At 43.2% G+C, this 20588-nt stretch overlaps 3 protein-coding genes across 8 annotated transcripts; 2 read left to right on the top strand and 1 right to left on the bottom strand.

Moving 5' to 3' along the window:
* The first annotated feature begins 467 nt into the window (after positions 1-467).
* KLHL23 (kelch like family member 23) lies at positions 468-8640 on the top strand. The gene is made up of 3 exons (XM_003207570.5): positions 468-4365; positions 5824-5976; positions 6513-8640. The coding sequence occupies exons 1-3, from the start codon at positions 3153-3155 to the stop codon at positions 6821-6823; spliced, it is 1677 nt and encodes a 558-aa protein (XP_003207618.1). The 5' UTR covers positions 468-3152; the 3' UTR covers positions 6824-8640.
* A 340-nt stretch (positions 8641-8980) lies between these two features.
* Positions 8981-19565, top strand: SSB (small RNA binding exonuclease protection factor La). Of its 2 annotated transcripts, XM_085228893.1 has the most exons (13): positions 8981-9117; positions 11734-11808; positions 12227-12330; positions 12501-12675; positions 12841-12948; positions 13046-13146; positions 13384-13455; positions 13541-13583; positions 14276-14416; positions 14791-14974; positions 15134-15256; positions 16545-16649; positions 18168-19565. In XM_085228893.1, the coding sequence occupies exons 2-12, from the start codon at positions 11743-11745 to the stop codon at positions 16640-16642; spliced, it is 1215 nt and encodes a 404-aa protein (XP_085085019.1). In that variant the 5' UTR covers positions 8981-9117; positions 11734-11742; the 3' UTR covers positions 16643-16649; positions 18168-19565. The 2 variants fall into 2 exon arrangements, with proteins under 2 accessions (XP_085085019.1, XP_085085018.1); XM_085228892.1 differs by lacking the exon at positions 18168-19565 and having other exon boundaries at positions 16545-17727.
* On the bottom strand, positions 16643-20577 carry METTL5 (methyltransferase 5, N6-adenosine). 5 transcript variants are annotated; one of them, XM_010713722.2, is made up of 8 exons: positions 20335-20476; positions 20022-20185; positions 19242-19356; positions 18626-18807; positions 18179-18261; positions 17843-17894; positions 17179-17228; positions 16643-16757 (listed from the first exon to the last, which is right to left on the bottom strand). In XM_010713722.2, exons 2-8 carry the CDS (start codon positions 20128-20130, stop codon positions 16710-16712), a joined length of 639 nt encoding a protein of 212 aa, XP_010712024.1. In that variant the 5' UTR covers positions 20131-20185; positions 20335-20476; the 3' UTR covers positions 16643-16709. The 5 variants fall into 5 exon arrangements, with proteins under 5 accessions (XP_010712024.1, XP_085085025.1, XP_085085024.1 ...); XM_085228899.1 differs by having other exon boundaries at positions 16643-17228; positions 20022-20181; positions 20461-20577; XM_085228898.1 differs by having other exon boundaries at positions 16643-17228; positions 20461-20570.
* Positions 20578-20588: the final 11 nt, after the last annotated feature.

Below are 20588 nucleotides of genomic sequence, written 5' to 3'. Positions count from 1 at the left end.
AGAGCCTGTGCTGTCAACTGGGACTCAACCTGCTGCTTTTTCTGCTGCCCACAGCATACTCTGTGTGTCCCTATGCGTTCTTATACCAGTTTCACCTATTCACTCTTGTCTATGTGCACCCTGTAATCCTCTCCTACAAGCTGAAAGGGAACATCTGTGTCTGTTCTAACTGTGTAACAAAATTTGCCTGTGTTTGAATAAGGAATCATTTGTGAGCATGCGGTGAGCATGTTTCTCGCTCGTGGTGAGATGAACCATAAGACTTGTACTGTGCACACAGTGGCACTTCAGTCTCATTAAAGTTGAATTATCTGTTTTCATGCCAAATGTTTTCTTTCCTACAGTCTCCCCGAAGGTCCCAAGTTGTGCTATAGTCTGCTGTTGTCTGTTGTCTGTTTTAGCCTTTATATGCCTTAGAAGCTTAGAATTCTGCCTAGCCTGCAGTGATATGGCTGAAAGTGTCAGATATGTGGCTCAGCAGTCTGCAGTTGATGTAGATGTCTTCTGCATTGTCTTTGGGTGTTGTTTTCATTTTCTTACTGACATTTAATGTTGTTATTACCCACTTTTGTTTGAGTGTTTTTAGAAATGGTTTCCTCTGTTTTAGGGGCAGTAATGTATAAATGAAGATTTTCTTCGAGTACTGCTTTGTAAATAGTCTGGCGTTTAGCTCTTCATCTATTTTAACTAATTACAGAAGGTTCCTTTGAACAGTTCGTTGTCTGAAGTGTCCCCAGTGATACATATGGGTTCTCAGGAGCATGGCTTTAATGATGGGTAATTGATAGATGTCTGAGATGTTTGTACTGGGGAGTTTACCCTGTTGTGTTGTGCATGGGCACAGAGACAGCGTCTGACTAACTGAAGGGTTTCAAGCTGTTTAAGTTTGCTGAATTATAGCCTGTAAAAGAGAAGTGATGAATCTTGTGTGGTATTGCATGGTTTTTTTTGTGTTGGGTTTTTTATTTTTTTTTTCCTCCAAAGTTGTGCATCTCCTTCATTCTAGGTATGCTGCTAAGGGTTGCAGATATTGTGCTTTCCATATCTTGGTTGTAAAGCAGCTTGCTTTCAGTTTGTCCCCAGATCTCCCTGCTTATTTAAAAAATAAAGTGCAAACCTAACCACCTGGTATATAAATAAGTACTCATCTTTCACTTCCACTTACATTTGTTATTTTTTTAGCCTTAGAAACCTCATGTTGTAGTTTTCTCCGTTGCTGATTCCTTGAGCAAGAAATTCATCTTCACACTGAAATAATTTTTTTTAGTTGTTTTTAAGAGTAAGGAAGCAGGAGATGAGAAGAGATGAAGCAACTAATTGAAAAGATTTGCAATTATGATCCAATCACTTCAAGTAGAGTGTAGAGCCGATGCTATTTTCTGGGCAAAGTGCATATTGGAGACAGAAAGAACTTCTCCATTCCGGTGGGTAAGCCATTAAGCAATAAATGAGGTCTTCCCCCTCTGCCCTCCCTGCTCCCATCTTAATAAAAGAGATCACTTTTCTGTAGCACCACAGTTACCAAACTTTTCCACTTTTGAGTGTAAGGGGGGGAGATGAGTATCTCCAGATTGTGAAGGTAGCTTTAGCTGGTAGCAGCCAGAAGAGGCAAGGAGAGGGCAGAGCAGATCCTTGACGGGGCGCTGGTTCAGTGTAGGCTGTTACTGACATGACTGCTGGCTGTTTAAACAACATTCTCTGTGGAAGGGAGGTGTCAACTTCTGGGGAAGTGCTTAGATGTTACAGAATACGTAATGAGAAGCTCTTGTATATATGGAAATTTTCTGTATGGTAACAGGCCTGCTACCACTCACCAATTACTATGGGGAGTACTGAGCTGAAATCCTATACCCTAACCTTATATGCTAGGAGGCTGGCCAAGAGCTGAGAGAAGTTCCTGCTTGTCCATAGGCAGCTGGTGAAATGGAAAGTGAAAAACAGCAGCAAAACAAACTTGTTGGCATAGGGACGTATAAACAGAATCAGGACCCTACATGGGAATGCTCCAGAGAAAGAAGAGGAGTGAGCAGTGTAGCTGTGGGACAGCCGCTGGTGAGAGCAGCTGGGCTGCAGTAATTTTTGGGCTGCACCACACCACATAACTCAGATTTTGTGGGCTGACAATACATCAAAAGTGGCTGAAAAAAACTGAAGACAAAGATATGTGAAGAATTTGCTAGGCATTTTTGGATCAGCTCGTTCACATCTTGTGCTATTACATAAAGGCCAATGGAAAGTGTGAGTCCTATTGCACAATCTGTGTGAGGAGGGATGGAGTGGGATATCCATATACACCTTCCCACTCAGATTCCTTCTTTAATTCACACTTCAGTGGGAACTAAGGAGAAAGTACCACCGGTAATTAAAAGAAGAAAGAAAGGAAAAAAAAAGCTTATTAATCTGTGCAGAGCAGGAACTCTCCTAATTTCTCCTTTTAGGGTGTGCAGGCACTTAGCTAAACCTAGCAAATGCTTGCCTCCCTTTGGTGAAGGGGTCCTGGACAGCCCTTTCAGCCCAGGAGGGCACTGACAGGGCAGGCAGAGCCCGGCTGCGGGTCCGAAGGTCCAATTCCCACTGGGGGGAGCACAACCACCTTAAGCCCGCTGTGCTTCATTTACATGTAGCGCTGGAAATGTGCCAGCAGAGAAGAGAAACTGTGAACCTCATTTTCAGAAGCAGTGATAGCCATATAAACTTCTTCCTGGGCGATTTGCCTGAAAGTTGGAGTCAGCACAGTCTTGACAGTGCATTAGCCAGCACGGTTTGTGACTGTCATTTATGCTCTGCAAACACTCAGGTGTCTGAGGAGGGCTCAGCCCTCCCTCACCTTATCTCCTCTTTAGGGGATCCCTTCTCCACATTGCTCCTCGCAGGCTGTCAGAGGCACTCTGGCTTTGTTGTGTGGCCGTGTGCCACCGGCTTGGTGACGCTCCCGGAGCATCTGTCCCTAATAGGGCTGACAGCCGCGGGGCCGTATGTCATCGCTGCCATAAGCCTTCCCCCCCTCCCTGGGGGCTGTCGAGCTGCGGGGCAGCGGCAGCAGCGACTCGGGCCGGCGTTTCCCCGCCCTTCAGCTGGGGGCTGCTGACCCTGTGGAGGGGCCCCCGCCGGGTGAGTACCAGGGCTGCGGGTGTCTTTGTTCAGTGGTGACGATGGCCCTGCCTGGGCAGGAGGACTACGTGTTCGCCTACCGCGACTCATCGCACCCTGCGTGCCTGCTGGACGCGTTCAGGGCGTTCTACCTAGACGGGCTATTCACTGACATCGCGCTTCAGGCCGCCTCGGGAGTCCTGCTGCATTGCCACAGAGTCGTCCTGGCGTCTTGCAGCTGTTATTTCAGAGCCATGTTCACAGCCGATATGAAAGAGAAATCTAAAAACCAGATCAGGCTTCCCGAGCTGAGCCACGCCGTCCTGGAAGCCCTCGTGAATTATGCGTACACCTCCCAGATCCAAATAACAAAGAGAAATGTGCAAAGCCTGCTGCAGGCGGCTGATCTCCTCCAGTTTGTCTCAGTCAAGAGAGCCTGTGAGCAGTTTCTAGTCAGGCATCTGGATGCTGACAACTGCCTTGGGATGCATGCCTTTGCTGAGCACCACAATTGCCTGGAACTGGAAAAAGAGTCCCGGAGGATGTTGCTGTGGCAGTTTGAAGAAGTGTGGAAGCAGGAGGAGTTCCTGGACGTTAGCAAGGAGAAGCTGGCTTTCATCCTCTCCAGAGAGAACCTCAATGTCTGGAAAGAAGAGGCGGCTGTCGGAGCTGTTGTTAGGTGGGTTGCACACAATGTAGAGGAAAGAATTGAAGACATCTATGAACTGCTGAGCTGCATCAAACTAGACCTAGATAACACGTATTTGAGGTCAGCTTTAAGCCTGCAAAAAAAATGCCGACTTAATGATAATAAGATAAGGTCCCTCGTGTGCAGTGCCCTAAACCCTGGTCCCAAAGGCCTTTCCAAAAGACCAACGGCCACCATGTATGTGGTTGGAGGATATTATTGGCATCCCTTATCAGAAGTGCACGTTTGGGATCCTTTAACTAATGCGTGGCTCCAGGGAGCAGAAATGCCGGATCACACTCGTGAGAGCTATGGGGTCACAAGCCTGGGGCCAGACATATATGTGACAGGAGGCTACAGAACAGAAAGCATCGAAGCCCTGGATACTGTGTGGATATATAACAGCGAGCAGGATGAGTGGGCAGAGGGCTGCCCCATGCTTGATGCAAGATACTACCACTGTGCAGTATCCCTGAGCGGCTGCATCTACGCACTGGGTGGCTACCGGAAGGGAGCTCCAGTGCAAGAAGCTGAGTTCTATGATCCTTTGAAAAAGAAATGGGTTCCTATTGCAAACATGATCAAAGGTACGTAAGCTCTCATGTGGCATTAGCCTCAATGTCAGTCCTCTCGTGTTTGCCACTGAGAAGTGTCACAGACACATTCAGGGCTAGAGCATAGTCAAGTTCAGAGGGATTGTCCCATTGATGTTGGGAGGCTTTGGTTCAGGTCTGTGAGGGCCAAGCTGCTACAAACATCCGACGGTTACACTGGGCTGTGCCGTCAGGCACAGAGTGAACAAGCAATGGCAGTGCCATTTAAGTCTGTCTTCCTTCAGGAAATAAATTTCTATTTGAGTTGGAAAGAAGTTAGAAAAGTGCCTGGGATTAGAATCTGTTCAGCAGGTCCTCAAAAAGTGAGCTCCAGTAAAGGGACTGTGTTAGTTTGGTATAAGGCCTGATGGTTTTCTGTACAGTCTATTTATCAGTGCATCTTCATTTAAGACATCTTGCATGCAGCTTTCTTATATTCCAGAGTATCACCAGTTCAGGATCCTTAGTTAAATCTTTGGAGTAAAGATAATGAAAAGCACAGATACCTATTTTTAGCAGCCAAAATAGTGACCTGCTGAAAATACGTGCGCTTGGAGAACAACCTAACTATAGGATATTATTTTGTTATAAAGCTTATAAACGATCATACATCTTATCATACATTTTTACAACTCAATGTAATTATTTACTATTTGCTATATTTTAAAAGATTTGATTGTAAATTGTTGCAAAGTAATTTTTTTCAGAGATTTTGAGGTATTTAACAGGAGAAAAACACTGTGCTCATTCCACTGTTTCTTCAATGTTCACATATCTCCTACAAATATTACTATTAGTCATTTTTAATTTAAAAATATGAATGCTACACTAAAACTGCAAGCAGATATTTGGGCCCATTTTCTGTGTGAAACTTTTTAGAGGCTTAAAAACGCACCAACATGCTAGTTTTTGTCCATGTTATCTTGCAGAGCCATTGTTTTATTTTTGTTTTGTTCTCCCAGAGAAAGAGCTATCACAGCTACATTTCATTTGTGTCCTTCTTTGTATAATAGCATTGTTAATAATAAGAGAAAGATTAAAAATATCAGGAAAAATACCCTGAGACACTGCATAATCTCAGCTTCCATTGATTTTGTCCTTGCCACATACGTGACACTTAAAAATGAGTTAAACCTAGTGGAAGTAATTCCCTGTTCCAAAACCAGTGTTACCGTGCCCTTAGTGATGCATAAAAATTGTGATTTTTCTTTGTGGCCATGTAACGTGCAATACATGTCAGTTACTGCAATTTTATTTAATTGTTCATGACTTATCCTGCTAAAATAAGATGTCTTGGCAGTTTATTTAATTTCACATTAATTTAAATACTTGCTAGCATAATTTCATCCTAAAACACTAATTAACAAGCTATTTAAATTGAGGTTATTGATGGAAGTGCCGTTGGGTGCTGTGTGTGGTCTGAAGGTGTGTTGTGACTGTTGTACTGTGCAGGTGTTGGGAACGCCACCGCCTGTGTCCTCCACGAAGTCATCTACGTAACCGGCGGTCATTATGGCTACAGGGGAAGCTGCACCTATGATAAGATCCAGAGATACCATTCGGGTAGCAATGAGTGGAGCATCATCACCACAAGTCCACATCCAGGTAAACAACAAGCTCTGTAGTGTGATGTTTTTGTTCCAAACTGGGGGCCTTTAAACCCCCTTGAGTGTTCTGACTGAAAGGAAGATATCTGGTAGGGCAGTGATGTCCAGAGTGGATGCTTGACCATTTACCAGGGGAAAGCCCTTCTCACAAGCATATGTTGTATGGAAATCACTCCATAAACATTTGGCTAAGGAGTGGCTACAATTTATTAAGTATGATAGCAAGCTAGCTTTCCATAAAATCTGTTTGTTCATGGACATTTGGCAAAGATCTTTTGTATGCTTTTTAAAAGGATTTTCTTTATTTCCTACACTTGGTAACAGTAAGTTTCTAAAGAGATTATCAGTGCATACTGCTGCTTTCCTATGTGTGCTCTGTAACACCTTGGGCTTGCTCTGACTATGGGTAGCAGAAATCCTTGAGGTGTCCCCTCAGCTCACTGAGGACCCTCAGCTGACCTCTGTGTGCCCCGTGCCTGTTGTGTCAGTTAATGTTATCGTGCTGAGTTGAACTGTGTTCCTTTCTTCCTGAAGAATATGGACTGTGTTCAATCACATTACAAAACAAGATCTATTTTGTGGGTGGACAGACCACGATCACAGACTGCTATGACCCAGAGCAGGACGAGTGGAAGCAGATGGCTCACATGTTGGAACGGAGAATGGAGTGTGGCGCAGTGGTGATGAACGGGTGCATCTATGTGACAGGAGGATATTCCTATTCCAAAGGAACGTATCTGCAGAGTATTGAGAAATTTAACCCTGAACTAAACACATGGGAAGCAGTAGGCAACCTTCCCAGCGCCATGCGTTCACATGGCTGTGTCTGTGTGTATAATGTGTAAGCATTAGATTTTCATAGCACTGATGAAGAAAAGAGATATGATATTCCTAATGGTACTGATTACCTCATGAACGAGATAACTAACACAATCTCTTAGTGCACATTCGTTAAGGACTGTACAATTTGTTTTAAATAATTCAGAAGGGTAAATATGGGGAAAATATTTCCATGTTTTCTCTGTCATGGAAACTTTCAAATGACTCTAATAATACTTTGTACAGCTTTGTACATCAGAACTACAGTGAAAAACAAATTTATTTTTACCAATCACTGGATAGAACTAACTTGATGCTAAGGTGAGCAAAACCAACGTATTTTGCCTTTCTGTGGAGCAGCGGGCTTAGGATATAATCTTTGATACTCTGAAGATAGATGTAGGAATGGCTCATTGCCACAGATTTGATGTGTGAGACATACACAGTGATATCACTTGGAGAGTAGTGTTACACATCCAGGAACTGCAGGCAGCTGCAGGGCATCTCTAAATCCACCTTCAGATGCCAGAGTGAAGAAGAATACGCACAGAGAAAGGGGGAAGAAATACCACCTGGTAGCCCAGGTATGCAAACAGAAACTGTATGCCAGCTTCATGGTGTTGTAGTGGGATTTTGGACTGCTTTGCAGCTGTTGTTGATTGCTGTATGTTTTATACTGAGAGAAAAGCCTTACTATGATAACTGTTTTTGATATTTAACACATGTTCTCCTAGAATGGAAGGTGGAGTGGGACCGAATGGTCCAGAGTCCCCCTGCTGCTGCGGGACTGCATGCAGTCTGACACAAGTGATCCTATCAGAGCAAGGCTGGGTTAGCCTGCACAGGCCCTGCAGTCCTGCTTACAGAATGACAGCAGAAACAGCTGCCAGCTGCTGGTACAGGAGGGAGGAACAGTGTGGGGCTGTGACATGCTGTGATGGAAACTCCCTGCCCTTTCTTCTTGGAAAGAAGCTCGGGTTTTATTGGATTTGTCAGGTATGAGAAGGAGGAGAACTTTGAGTTCACTGCATTTTTTTTTCCTAATCATAAATATTTTGAACATTTTTATTATTTGACATTTTTTACTGTTCCTCCCCTGCATTTGCTTGTAGCAGTTTGCACACAACTCTGAGCATTGACATGGAACCCTGTGATGTGTGCATAGCTCTTGGTTTGATGCTGTGTCAGAAGCTCATGGGTTCACTGTTCTATTTTGTTATCTGCCCAGCTACTGAAGGGTCCAGATTAATTTCTTTACAGACTCTAGAATGTAAAGTTGTTCGAGGAACTGAGCTCTGCTGTTGCTTGATGTACACAAGCCAAGCAAGACAGCAGAAGAGCTAAAGGCAATTTGATTCCCCTGGAAATGGCCACAGCAGAGCGTCATTAACACTCTGGTGGGGCTGTAAAGGACACCACAACAGCTGAAGGTGATCTCTGCAGCAAGCAGAACTGCAGGCCAACCCGTGTATGTGTTCAGGGGAAAGCTCCGTGTTTTCGTATTGGAAAACACAATGATGGGAGCAGCTGCTTATAGCTGGCCTCGACGTTCTTAGGCTCCACCTCCCACCCCTGTGAGCTGCAGCCCAGTGCGGGGTTAGGAGCCAGGCCGGGAGCGGCAGTGCCTGCCAGCATCGTTCCGTCAGCTCCCAGACTCGGCGTGTTAGCTCTGGGGAAAGACGGGGCGGTTGTGGGGCTGCAGCGCGGCGCTGGGGCCCCGTCCTGCTGCTGCGAGGGGAACCTCGGGGCTGGGAGAGCGGTGCGGCATCTGCCGTGACTTCTGACAAGCCCTCAGGGCTTAGGGATTTCTGAATGCGTCGAACAGAGAGTAAAAGTTCAAGGACTTTATTGTTACTGGTGCTGTTTTTTGTACGGTAACCTGCGCTGCCTGTTGAACGGGCTCCTCAGCCCCTGGCCCGTTGTAGCGGTGAGCTGCACGCGGGCGGCCATTGCGCTCCTGGCCCTGTCCGGGGGCGGCGATCGTTTGATTGTTTCATTGGCGAACTGAAGGAACGGTACGTAAGCTGAATCGATGAATTCGCTGCGATTTATTAAAGCTTTTATCCACGTGACGCCAGTATTTGTAGCACCGTTACCATCTTCAACACAAACATATTCGAACGAACGCCTACAATTTCTAATAACCGCAGCTATGACGGTCTAGGCCCCGCCCCCCGGGCGCCATTTCCGGCGGCGGCCCCACCCCGGAAGCGGCACCCACGTGAGGGCGGCGGTGGCTGCTGGGCACGCGGCGCAGCCTGCAGCCTTTCAAGCGGCGGAGTAGTGCCGCGCGCGGTCTGAGCCGGGCCGAGCGGCGCAGGTGAGCGTGCGGGCGGCTTCGCGCGGGGACGGCTCCGGGCGGGCGGGCGACGGGGGCCGCGCGAGGAGGCCGGGGCTGCCGGCCGTTCCGGGCCGCGCTTCTCGTTGCCGGGCCGTTCGGTATCGGAGGCCGGGAGCGCGGGGCCGGGCGGATGGTGTCGCCGCCCGCATCCGCCGCGCTGGGCGCGCGCTGCCCGCTGCTTGTCGGCGTCCCGCGCCGCGCCCCTGCGTGCCCTCGGGTGTCGGCACGTGGCGGGCGGCACGGCCGTGCCCTGTGGGCCGGCCCGGGAGCGAATCGGCGGGCTCGCGGTGGGGTCGGTACTTCTCATACCTATTGCTCGGCACGACGAATTCTACCTCGCGCCCGTCCTGCTCTCGCGCGCTGCTGCGGCGGTCCTTGTGTGCGGCGGGCGGAGCGGCCTCTGGCGCTGCCGGCTTAGATGCCGGGCCCAGGAGGAGAACTTTCCCGGTTGTGAGGCTTCATCTCAAGGGCTTGCCGTAGTCCTCCGTTGCTTTAAGCTTCCTTACGGGATGTTTTTCTGCCCCGAAGCGCTATCGAGGAGGTAGGATTTGCTCTACCCCTCTTGGCAGCGGAGCGGGGCCTCTGCGCAAAGCGCGCTGCGGGCGCTGGGCTCCCAGAGCGGGCGGCCGGGCTGCGGCGGGGCCGTAAAGGACGGGAGGGACCGCGTGAAGGCGAGGGCCCGTTTTTCCATAACGCTGCAGGGCACTCCTACCGCAGCATTTTTTAATTGCCTCTGCAGTACTCAGTGCTAAAAACATGAGTGCCTGTGTGGTTCGGAAGGGGAGTTTCTTGGGGGGTTACAAGAGCCAGGCTGTGCCCAGCAGACTGAAATGGGAGTTCTCTCTAAATGACAAAACTGAAGCATAACAGCTGGCTTTACTGAGCACTTCTGCACCCTATCACCTCAGATGCTGCCTCTGCTCATTCCTCATCTGGGCAGCACTGCCTAGTGGCCTAAAGGACCCCTGATCTTATTTTAACAGAGACTTGTATGAAGAGTACCATTTGGTACTGTAAAACTAAACAACAAGAGGAGCTGAAGGTCCGGGCTGGTGTAGCCTGGCTGCATCTCACCTCTGAGAGGATTTCATAGCAGCTGCCTCCGCCTGGCCCTTTCTTGCTGTCCCGCTGGCCGCTGCCAGCTGTGAGCTGGTGGTGCACGGTTCCTCTCCTCAGTTCAGTGCAGGTAGAGCTGCACATTCTCTCTTTGCGCTGGGGTTTCTTTAAAAAAGATACATAGTTAAAGTCTATCATATTACTTTTTCCCACAGAATATGCAAGACAGTAACATTTTCCACAGCTCCTAGTAGGCTGCATTGTGAAAAGCACCTACAGGCCAGTGGTTCACTTAAAAGATTGCGTAGCGCTTAACAAAATCAGCCATGTTGGAGAAGAGCCATAGCAATGTGTGCAGAGTCACCTTCCCAGACAGAAAGGCGTTCCTGGTTTTCATGGTCTATTGTTCTCCCAGCCCCACCAGCCCTGTCACTATGTCTCTGAGAATCTGCAACAAGTTAGTGATAAAATGAAACAAGTGGAACAGTTCTTCAGTGGGTGGCCTTCCTTGGATAAGGTGCTGCAGAGGCACACAATGTGTGGTTCATTAATTGATCCAGGGGAAAAAGCTGAGTCTATTCTGTAGGCTGACAATAAATTCAACAAAGTTAGGTTATATCAGAAACTTATTTGGGAGTCAGGTGCCAGGGACAACAGCATGGGGGAGTGTAATGATGACAGCAGCACCTGAGTAAGGTGGTGAACTGATTGGTTTGCTGGAATTGGGCTGGCTGCTGTGGGACATCTCTGAAGTGACTGCAACTGTGAGCCAGCAGGTTGTGGCCTGAGTTTCTGCAGAGTGCTTTATAGATGAATGGATGGCGCTTTGAGTGTGGCTGTTGATTAATACTTGGTAAAATCATGCTTTTGAAAGTGTCCTAGTGTTTAGGTACAGGTGGAAGCACAGTAGTGGAGACTAGGATGTGCAAGACTGGAATGCAAACCCATCTTCACCTGTAGTCCTGATGTTCACTGACTGAACTGGGGAAACTGAAGGCCATGAATCTGCTTCATCTTCTGCAGCTGGGTTTGATGAGTATAATAAGAGCCCAAAGGGAGAAAGTCAAAATCTGTGCTTCCCTTTTTAAAGCTGAATTCAGACTGACTTCTGACACCTTTACAAACCTGCATTTTTCCTCATTCTTTCCTTGAGAAGTGGTTATACTTACTGGGAATATTAAACAAACCTTGTTACAGATGTTTTGCCTGGCAGTGAGGCCTTGGGTTTGATTTGATAAATGTTAGTTGTTATTGGCTCAAATCTATTGCTGTGGATCTGTGACTAGAAAAAAGGTAAATAAAATTTCAATCTTGAATGTAGAATGCCAAAAAAGTGAAATACTGAAGTATTTTATGTGTTTGTTAATTGTTCCAGTTTCCACCTGGAAGTTCTGTGGTCACATTTAGAGCTGATTCACAAAAATAAAGGCGGCTGAAGATCTTGTAGAGGCTGCAATTAAATGCAGCACTACAGAAAAAGCTCTGTAGAAGTTGGTAACTAGTATTTAGTGACTTTGCTCTGATTTCTCTTCAACACAGCTGGTGAAAATGGCTGAAAATGGAGATGGTGAAAACATGTCTATCTTGGAAAGCAAAATCTGTCAGCAAATTGAGGTAAGTTCAATTTATAGTTTGGGACCTGAACTGAGATGTAATTTTTGGAGACCTTAATGGGTAGGGACTTGGCTAATGGGAAGTTGTGCATCAGTAAACAATTTATTATTGTGTTTGTTGGGGTTATTCTTTGCATGCAAATAGGAAGTTGCATTTTAATTCAGTATGGCTTAATTGTGGGGGGAAAAATCCTGTTTGGGAATCTGTGCTGTTCAAAATATTAGCATGCTGCATAATTTGCTATTATGATTTACTTTTGGAAGTGTCACATTAAAGCAGGAAGTAGTAATATGAGAATTCCAATAAAAATAACAACTAGAATTTTGAACACTTCCATTCACTGCTGTAAACTGTCTAATGGAAAAGAGATTTTGAAGTGTGAACATTCCAAAACAAATCTTTTTTTTTTTTTTTGCAGTACTATTTTGGCAATCACAACCTACCAAGAGATAAGTTCCTAAAGGAACAGATCAAATTAGATGATGGTTGGGTGCCTTTGGAAGTAATGATCAAATTCAACAGGTAAAGCAAAGCACATCTAATTTGGACAGAAGGGTAATTTTCAGCTACTAAAATCTGTTTTGGTGGCCAAATGTGTCTGTTCTGCACATGCATTTCCTCTTGCTGTTTCAACATTTGGCTTCAGCTTTGCCCTGTGTATGTTTCATAATCTGTGTCTCCTTACTTGATAGATTAAGTCGCCTTTCAAAAGACTTTGGTGTTATAGTAGAAGCACTAAGAAAATCCAAGACTGGTCTAATGGAAATAAATGAAGACAAAACTAAAATCAGAAGATCTCCAAATAAACCCCTTCCTGAATTAAATGACCAGTACAAGGCTGCAATTAAAAACAGATCAGTATATGTTGTAAGTAAGCTTCTTCCTTTGCTCTGAGCTATTCTGGGTGGCTTTGACTGAAAAGCATCTAACCAAAGTCAACTTGAGTTAACTCATAGTGGATAGTCAGGGAGTTATTTCTGATGAGGTATTACAGTTTGTTGCATGCAATTGAAGCTTTGTGCTGTTTTACAGAAAGGCTTTCCATTAGATGCAACTCTCGATGATATCAAAGAATGGCTGGAGGATAAAGGTCCAGTTGAAAACATTCAAATGAGGAGAACACTGCAGAAAACATTCAAGGTAGCTCTTGCAATGAACAGTTAGACCTGGGGCAGGGATGCCTTGCAGAGTACATTTTGTTAAATTATTCTAAAATTGAATATATCTTACTCAACAGGGGTCAATATTTGCAGTGTTTGATAGTGTTGAATCTGCCAAGAAGTTCACAGAAATCCCAAACCAAAAGTACAAAGACACAGAGCTGATAGTGCTTTTCAAGTAAGTCCACCTACCTGATGCATGAGCTAGTAAGAGTGGTCAAGGGTGGATTGAAGTTTCTGTACTGCTTTACAGAATCGATAACACAGATGTCTTTGTCACTTTGTCACTTACTTTGGAGATGAGTATTTTGATTGCTAAAGACAGAAGTAGCCAATTAACAGTTGGGACTGTCTTGTAAAGTAACTACAGTGGAATAATCTAAGTAGTATTAACAAAATTTACATTCTATTGAAGGGAAGAGTATTGTACAAAGAAGAATGAAGAAAGGAAACAAAACAAAGTAGAGGCCAAAGCAAGAGCTAAACAGTAAGTCCTTATCAGCAGAAATGCCTGGTTTTGATCACCTGACCATACAAGAACCGCCTCTTACCTAATCTTAACTTCTCTACAGGGAAAAAGAAGAAAAACAGAAACAAGCAGCAGATGCTGAGATGGTATGAATTTCTTATGTCTGTACTTGAAAACTGTTTTTTCATGGATTTTCAATAACAGTCTTGTTGCAGCTGCATGTTGTAAAGCTAAGGTGGGGGATAGTCACACCTTTACATTCTATAATAGATCACGTTCTTAAAAGCTGAGATGAACTTCCACAAACTAACCTACAGTAAGACTTCCTTTTGTCATGGTATTGCATCTTATTTTCAGGAGACTGATTTTGCTTAAAGGCTCATATCCTGGATTTGAATTAGTAGGTACGTTTAGCTGCTTAGACAGGATCCTAAATGCATCAATTAGATGATCGTTTTCTTCCATTTTCTTCTCCTAATTAAAGAGCCTTGTAGGGACATAATCTCTGTTATGTACATTTTCAACCTGAGTTCTCAGCCCTTGGAACTTTTTCAAAATTTCAAGAGCATAAATATCGTATGGAAAGGATTCCCAACTTACGCATAAATGAATCAGTAAGCAAAGAAAGAAAAAGTGATTTTAAAAATGTCTGAGTGGAACTGTAGGAGACTTGGACATCAGCATAAATACATAGCAAGGATGCTTTGCTTACTTGTGGTATTAAGAAGGCTGACTTCAGTTGCTTATTTATTGTTAGCATGTTTTAATGTTACGCTAGAAGGATGGAAAAATATATTCAAAGCTTGGCTTTTCAATAATTTTTTTTTTTTTTTTAAAGAAATCTCTAGAAGAAAAGACAGGATGTCTTTTGAAGTTTTCTGGTGATTTAGATGATCAAACATGCAGAGAAGATCTCCATGCAGTATTTTCTGATCATGGAGAAATCAAATGGATACACTTTGTAAGAGGTGCAAAGGAGGTCAGTATAACTTTGGACATGCAGTTAAGATCTTCATACTAGTTTGAAACTGAATCATTAAATGCATATGCTTTTATATCAAGTAATTGTTTTTTTCTATTTGACTTGTGCAACTGCAGAATATTTAGAGAATAAAATCATTTGCTTAAATTCTTTCAAAAGGATGAGTAGAGATTCCAGCCTCCTCAGCTGATGAGTTGAAACCTGGGAGTGAGAGTGTTTGTTATAACAGCTTGAGGGTTTTGCTTCAGTCTAGATATTTCACACCATGCAAACACTGAACTTGCTGAGGTACATAGCAGGATATGTTCATGGTTCAAGTTGAGTGTTCTCATGATAAAATTCAAATGCAAATACTATTTTTTCTTTTTAAGGGAATCATCCTATTTAAGGATGCTGCAAAAGAAGCTCTGGAAAAAGCTAAGGAAGCACATAATGGAAACTTACAGCTTCGGAACAAAGATGTTACTTGGGAATTGCTAGAAGGAGATGCAGAGAAAGAAGCTCTGAAAAAAATACTAGAAGATCAGCAGGAATTGCTGAAACAGAAAGGAAAAGGTCCTCTCTGACTGGTTGAAGTATTTAGAATGTTCTAGGAGTGGTGTTATGTATTCACAATTTTATTATCAGAAAATAATCACTAACTGTAAAGCATAATTTTAAGCTTGTCAATTAAAAGACGAATGATACCAAATTCCTGTCATCTTATCCCAACAGGACGCAAACTTAAAGGAAGAGGGGGGAAGATACCTCAAGGTGCACACAAAGGGAAGGTACAGTTTCAGGGCAAGAAAATAAAGTTTGAGAATGAGGAAGAAGGCGAAGATGATAATAAAACAGGTATACTATTCTGCATGGGATGCACCTTCTTTATTGCAGGGGGCTTGTTAATGGACAATTTTTTGTTTTCTAAAATTTTTTCTGGTTTGGTCCTATGCTGTAGTACTTCAGTTGTTGTCCTTTGTCAGTACTAGTAAAGTAACAATTAAGGTCCTCTGCTCAACTCTTTTCAAAAGTTAGAATTGTCCAAAACACACACACAAAAAAAAGTATTAAAACATTTACTAGATGCTGAGGTTGTACTGCAAGACTATTCAAGGCATTCTGCACTGAGTATGGTGGTTATCATCAACTACTGCCACTCTCTCCATTCCCACCCCCAGCATCTTGAGGCATATCAAGTCCAGTAGTTCTGGATAGTGGTATGGGGCTCAGAGAAGGTGAAAGCTAAGTTTTCTGTTGTTTAGATGTGACCTGCTTTAAAAACAAAGAACAAAAACGAACAAAACACAACCATTCAACCCTACACCTCTTAGATTTCATTCTGTCATCTTCTTACCTGCCCTAGTGGTAGAACTTCTACAGATGTTGTGATTTAACCTTGCAGAAAGCTAAACACCACACAGCTGTTTGCTAATTCCCCCTTCCACTGTAGGATGCAGGCAGGAATTGGAGGGCGGACACCACAACTTGTTGAGATTTTAAAGTAAAAAAAGCTGTTTACTGAGACAGAAATAGTAATGATAACAATACATACGTACTTAAAAAACAAGTGATGCAGAATGCACTCACCACCTGGCCTGATGCCCAGATGGTTCCTAAGCAGTGACACCCCTGGCCAACTCCTCCAGTTCAGTTGTTCTCTATGATGTTATGGGGTATAGAACATCCCTTTCGCCAGTTTAGGTCAGCTGTCCTGGTTCTGTCCCCTCCCAGCTCTCTGTACTGCTCCAGTCCCTTACTGGCAGGGAGTACAAGAAGCTAAAATGACCTTGGCTCTACGCAGCACTGCTCAACAGCAACTAAAATTTGTTATAAACATTGTTCTCCTAAAGCCAAAACACAGATTCATACCAGACACTGTCAACAAAATCAACCTCTGTCCTACTTGAAACCAGGACAACAAGGAATGCATTCATTATTTAAGAATGCATAGAAATTCAAAGTCGCATAATAAGCAAACCATCTATCATAGCCACACGCTGAGGATCAATCTAGGACCCAAGCTTGGGCAAACATATATGAACATTTAAGAGTAATTTAAGTTTTGTTTTGTTTTTTTCCAAAAGATTTGAGGTAGTGGAAAGGCTTTCCTTTACCATAACTGACTATGTATTCAATTTTGCAGAACCAGTAAGTCCTAAGAAGAGACCGCTAGAAGAAACAGAAAAAGAAGAATCTGCACCAAAACAACTGAAAACAGAAAATGGAGACGGAGCTCAGTAATACTAAAGTAAAAATACCATTGTTTTTATTAGTTCATTTTAAATAGGTTTTAAAGACATGCTTCAGTTCAGGAGTTTCTGGTAGAAAATCTAATGAAATCCACTTCAATGTCAACCTATAACGAGAAGAGACCTTCATTTCATTGGGTTACAACTTGTTGTTAAAGCAGCATGCTTATTCTTAAGATGCCACTCTGGAAAACTCTTTTGTATGTATAGTTTTGTTTATACTGTCAGTGCTCTCAAATTCTCTGGCATCCCATTCAAATGTAAAAGGTGCCACAGACTTCATAATCTCAAAGTGATATTACATAGTAGCTACCAATAAATTCAGAACTGAAAACTGCTCATTACTGATCCCTCTGTTCAACCACTAAGTATTAACTGCAATGGAACTTACTGCTATCATAAGAAACTTTTCTCAAATGCTATGAATCATCCAGTAGATGTGACCATAAAACTTAGGTTCTTTCAGTGGAATTCAGTTGCCCTAATACAAGATACTTTATTCTCAGTTGGGTTAGGTTTTATACTTACTGATTTCTTCTTATGGAACTTGTATGATGCTGGTAGGTCATATCTAAGTTCTGTGAACAGTATAAAAAAAAGTTACTCTACAATGATTATTGTAAGTAAGTTGTAAGTTTATTAACTTACACCCTATATCTATGCTCTGTTGTGTCTCTTGCCCACCTCTGAGCCTTGACTGGATAATAGTTTTGACCTCTATGCTAGATTTCTTCACTAATTAGGACTGAAAATTTAATCTGCCTATATCAGACATAAGTGGACAGCTGAGAAGCAGAAATGCATCTTATGCACTTATGCAACTCCATGTCTTAAGTAAGTTGTATGACTATAAACCATATAGCTTATGATACTTAAAGATCAGGAGAATAACTGAACTGCCCAAAATATTTGGTTGGCTGCAATGGCAGGATGATATCTCATTTAAGAATTCACTTTTTTGGTTATGTTATTCCTTCTTAAGCAGAAAGATGGGTAATTTCTGCCTGAAGACAAAAGCTAGTCCAGGAAGAAATAAAACTCTGCAATTTTTTTTTTTAAATAAAAGGTTAAAAAACACTTGCGTCATTTTTAGTCTTAAATCATACTTAAATTTCCCTCTAGATGTTAAGTTTGTATTGTCTTACAGCTGTTAGCCTCCAAGAAAATACTTTTAATAAGAAATTAATCTTACCTGCTATGACTTCCATCTTCACTTCCCATTCATCTGCTTTCTTTTGAACATGCTGCAGTGTTAAACAGAGCTGTCTTTAAAGGCTGATTTTTACAGAGTTCTATGAATATCAACACACCTGTATGAATTTAGGAAGTCTCCAATGCTCCTGTTTTTCAACCTAAAACATTAGATGTACTTATCTCCACGTATGCAAAATCACAGTCTTTGATATCAGTATTCACTCAAAATGGGCACAAGCCATTGAACAAATCAAAGAAGCTAAAGACAGTATGACAAATTATCAGCTACTTAATTGTTTGTTTAATGCTCACTCTATTAACAGGAAGGACCTACCTGCCGTGTTGAAGTCTTGTGAAGGGAATAGACAGCTGTTTTTGCCATTTGTAAAGCGGTTTTCAGAAAGATCATATCCATTCCTGGAAAAGTGCTGAAATCAGAATTGCTAAATGCAAGTTTAAGAGAATTTACAGAACTGTTTCATGCTTCAATTTTTCTGAAGCAATAGCTATTTGAGAAACAGCAGTGAATACATTATAGAAAGCATTTCTGCAACTTTGCCAACTGTATTTAATAAAAAAAATAAGGGATATGAAATAGTGTTGTGTGTTCGAAACCTAGTGATTTTTAGCTGTAACACTGGAGTGGTTGACCTCTACTTAAAAAAAAACTGATTTCAGGACAGCAAAACATTGTCCCATATTGCAAGAGAGATTTCATTAAAAGTATCTCCCCTGATACTTTGTTCCTAATTGCATCTGACTGACTTTCAGAATTACAAACCTTTATTATGTTTGGTACCAAAAGGAGGATTCATGATAACCGTGTCAAAAGTCTCTGACATGCTGTCTGGTAAAGAGGAGACATCACACTGAACCACATCAACGTTTGTGAGCTCAAAGTCTTCAAGGTTGCTGTTGAATATTTCCAATGCTTCTGCATCTATGTCAAACCCCACACACAATCTATTTTTAAAACAAAACAAAAAAACACACAAAAACAACCAATTAGTCTGCAAAATAAAAACTGTTCCAATTCTGTAGCAAAGTTTTGAAAAGGAGCAGCGTGAAACTTGTATTAACTCAGAAAAAGGCATGCAATTACAAGTTCAGTGCTTATAGAAATGAGAGTAGCTGTTGCTTTTTCCAAGTATCCTTTTAAGGTTTGTGAGAGAAGTTCCATGTGTTCATTCAGCTTCAGGAGAAAACAAATGTTATTGTTTCTTTCATGGCAACTGTCTGTTTCTTCCACTATTTGAGAGGCTACTGACCATAGAAACATGTTAAATAGCACAAATAGGCACCAGATAAGTGCCTATGATTTGTTCAGCACTGCTGTGTTATGATTTTATTTTCTCCTATTCTGTACTAGAAAAAATACTTAGTACTGAAATACTTACCCTGCTCCCAACATTGCACTTCCAATGCTGAGCATGCCACAGCCACATCCTAAATCTGCAACTGTTTTGTTTTCAATATCATCAAAAGTATTGTGAATTGTGTACAGCATACACGCTGAGGAGAGAAAGAAATACCATCAGTAATTCCAAATATACATCCAGTTAATGAAATTACTTTCTTCTGCCTTCAGAAAACTCTGAACTGAATGTCTCTTATCATGCAAAATTAACCCCATGTTTTCATTGTCTGTAATCCTCATTTTCATTTTTATGTGAAAATGAGACTTTTTTTTTTCCAGATAATAAAAAAAAAAACAAACAGTATTTTTGGTCTGGTGAGTATAATTCATAAAGATTAGGGAACTTTTAAATTTGTGGAAAAGGTATGCCCCTAATTTTCTGGGGAGGAAAATCAACAGAAACTTCCAAACTTTTAAGATAGTGGAAAAGTTCACAATTATGGTAGAGGTGAGTGTCTGTACTTGCAGTACTGCTTTTGTATGTCATGAAATATGACCATTCCAGCTTCCACTTACGGGCTAAGATGCTTCTATCACAACATATCTTTTAAATCCACTAACACTAATTTGGGATTGTAAATTATCAGTTTACTTCTAATAAGTTAACATAATTAAAAATTAATGGATCCATCTTCCTGTTAGATAAAATTTGTCAACTACTTCTGTGGTGAAAGCTGTAAATGAGTACAGTGGGAGATACGACAGCCTTAGGAAGAAGCGGTAAATGGGACGTGTTAGGAGAGCACGGAGTGAACCTTACCTGCGATGTGGGGTCTTGTCGGGTACTGCTCAAGGAGCACTTTTGGACTTTCAAAAGTATCGACCTGCTGCAGGCAGCTTTCCAGTTCTTTGAGCTTTAATTTCTTCATGTTTCCGCTGGGACTCGATCCTCATGTGTCCTTTCCCACTCTCCTATGATTCTAGCTAAGAAAAATACAAAGCATCACTATATTGATCAGTTCTAACCTTAAAGCCCCCCGCGGCAGCTGATAGCTGACAGCTGGGCCCCTGCAGGCGGACAGCGCGGGGCCGGACAGCGCCAGGCGCCCCCATTCCCGCCACGCGCCGCCCACCTCAGCGCGGGGCTCCGCTCCCAGCGATGGGCACCCAGCACCAAGTGCCGAGCCCCGGCCCCGGTCCCTCTCCTGCCCGTCCGGCCGCCCTCCCGGCTCTCTTGCGGCCTACAGGTACGGCCGTACCCCCACTCCGGCTCTCTCGCTCCCGGCGCCGCCGGCAGCGAACCTGCGCGCTGCCGGGACCGCGTCGGGCGGGGAAGGCAGAGGAAGGGGAGGGGCGGATGGCGAAGGAGGGGAGAGCCGTTCCCCGG

This window comes from Meleagris gallopavo, chromosome 7 (genome assembly GCF_905368555.1).
Source record: "Meleagris gallopavo chromosome 7, MGAL_WU_HG_1.1, whole genome shotgun sequence".
Classification (NCBI taxonomy): domain Eukaryota; kingdom Metazoa; phylum Chordata; class Aves; order Galliformes; family Phasianidae; genus Meleagris; species Meleagris gallopavo.
Note: the sequence above shows the minus strand (reverse complement) of the source record. Positions and strands in the feature narration are given on the sequence as shown.

What these genes read in the sequence shown, in the direction of transcription:
- SSB (XM_085228893.1), top strand. Translation starts at nt 11,743, where the DNA reads ATGGCTGAAAATGGAGATGGTGAAAACATGTCTATCTTGGAAAGCAAA. An exon ending in AAGCAGCAGATGCTGAGATG is followed by an intron (nt 13,584 to 14,275) that starts GTATGAATTTCT and finishes TTTTTTTTAAAG; the next exon opens with AAATCTCTAGAAGAAAAGAC. An exon ending in TTGTAAGAGGTGCAAAGGAG is followed by an intron (nt 14,417 to 14,790) that starts GTCAGTATAACT and finishes TTTCTTTTTAAG; the next exon opens with GGAATCATCCTATTTAAGGA.
- KLHL23 (XM_003207570.5), top strand. Translation starts at nt 3,153, where the DNA reads ATGGCCCTGCCTGGGCAGGAGGACTACGTGTTCGCCTACCGCGACTCA. An exon ending in TATTGCAAACATGATCAAAG is followed by an intron (nt 4,366 to 5,823) that starts GTACGTAAGCTC and finishes TGTACTGTGCAG; the next exon opens with GTGTTGGGAACGCCACCGCC. An exon ending in CACCACAAGTCCACATCCAG is followed by an intron (nt 5,977 to 6,512) that starts GTAAACAACAAG and finishes TTCTTCCTGAAG; the next exon opens with AATATGGACTGTGTTCAATC.
- METTL5 (XM_085228899.1), bottom strand. Translation starts at nt 20,130, where the DNA reads ATGAAGAAATTAAAGCTCAAAGAACTGGAAAGCTGCCTGCAGCAGGTC. An exon ending in AGTGCAATGTTGGGAGCAGG is followed by an intron (nt 18,808 to 19,241) that starts GTAAGTATTTCA and finishes TTTTAAAAATAG; the next exon opens with ATTGTGTGTGGGGTTTGACA. An exon ending in TGGTACCAAACATAATAAAG is followed by an intron (nt 18,262 to 18,625) that starts GTTTGTAATTCT and finishes GCACTTTTCCAG; the next exon opens with GAATGGATATGATCTTTCTG.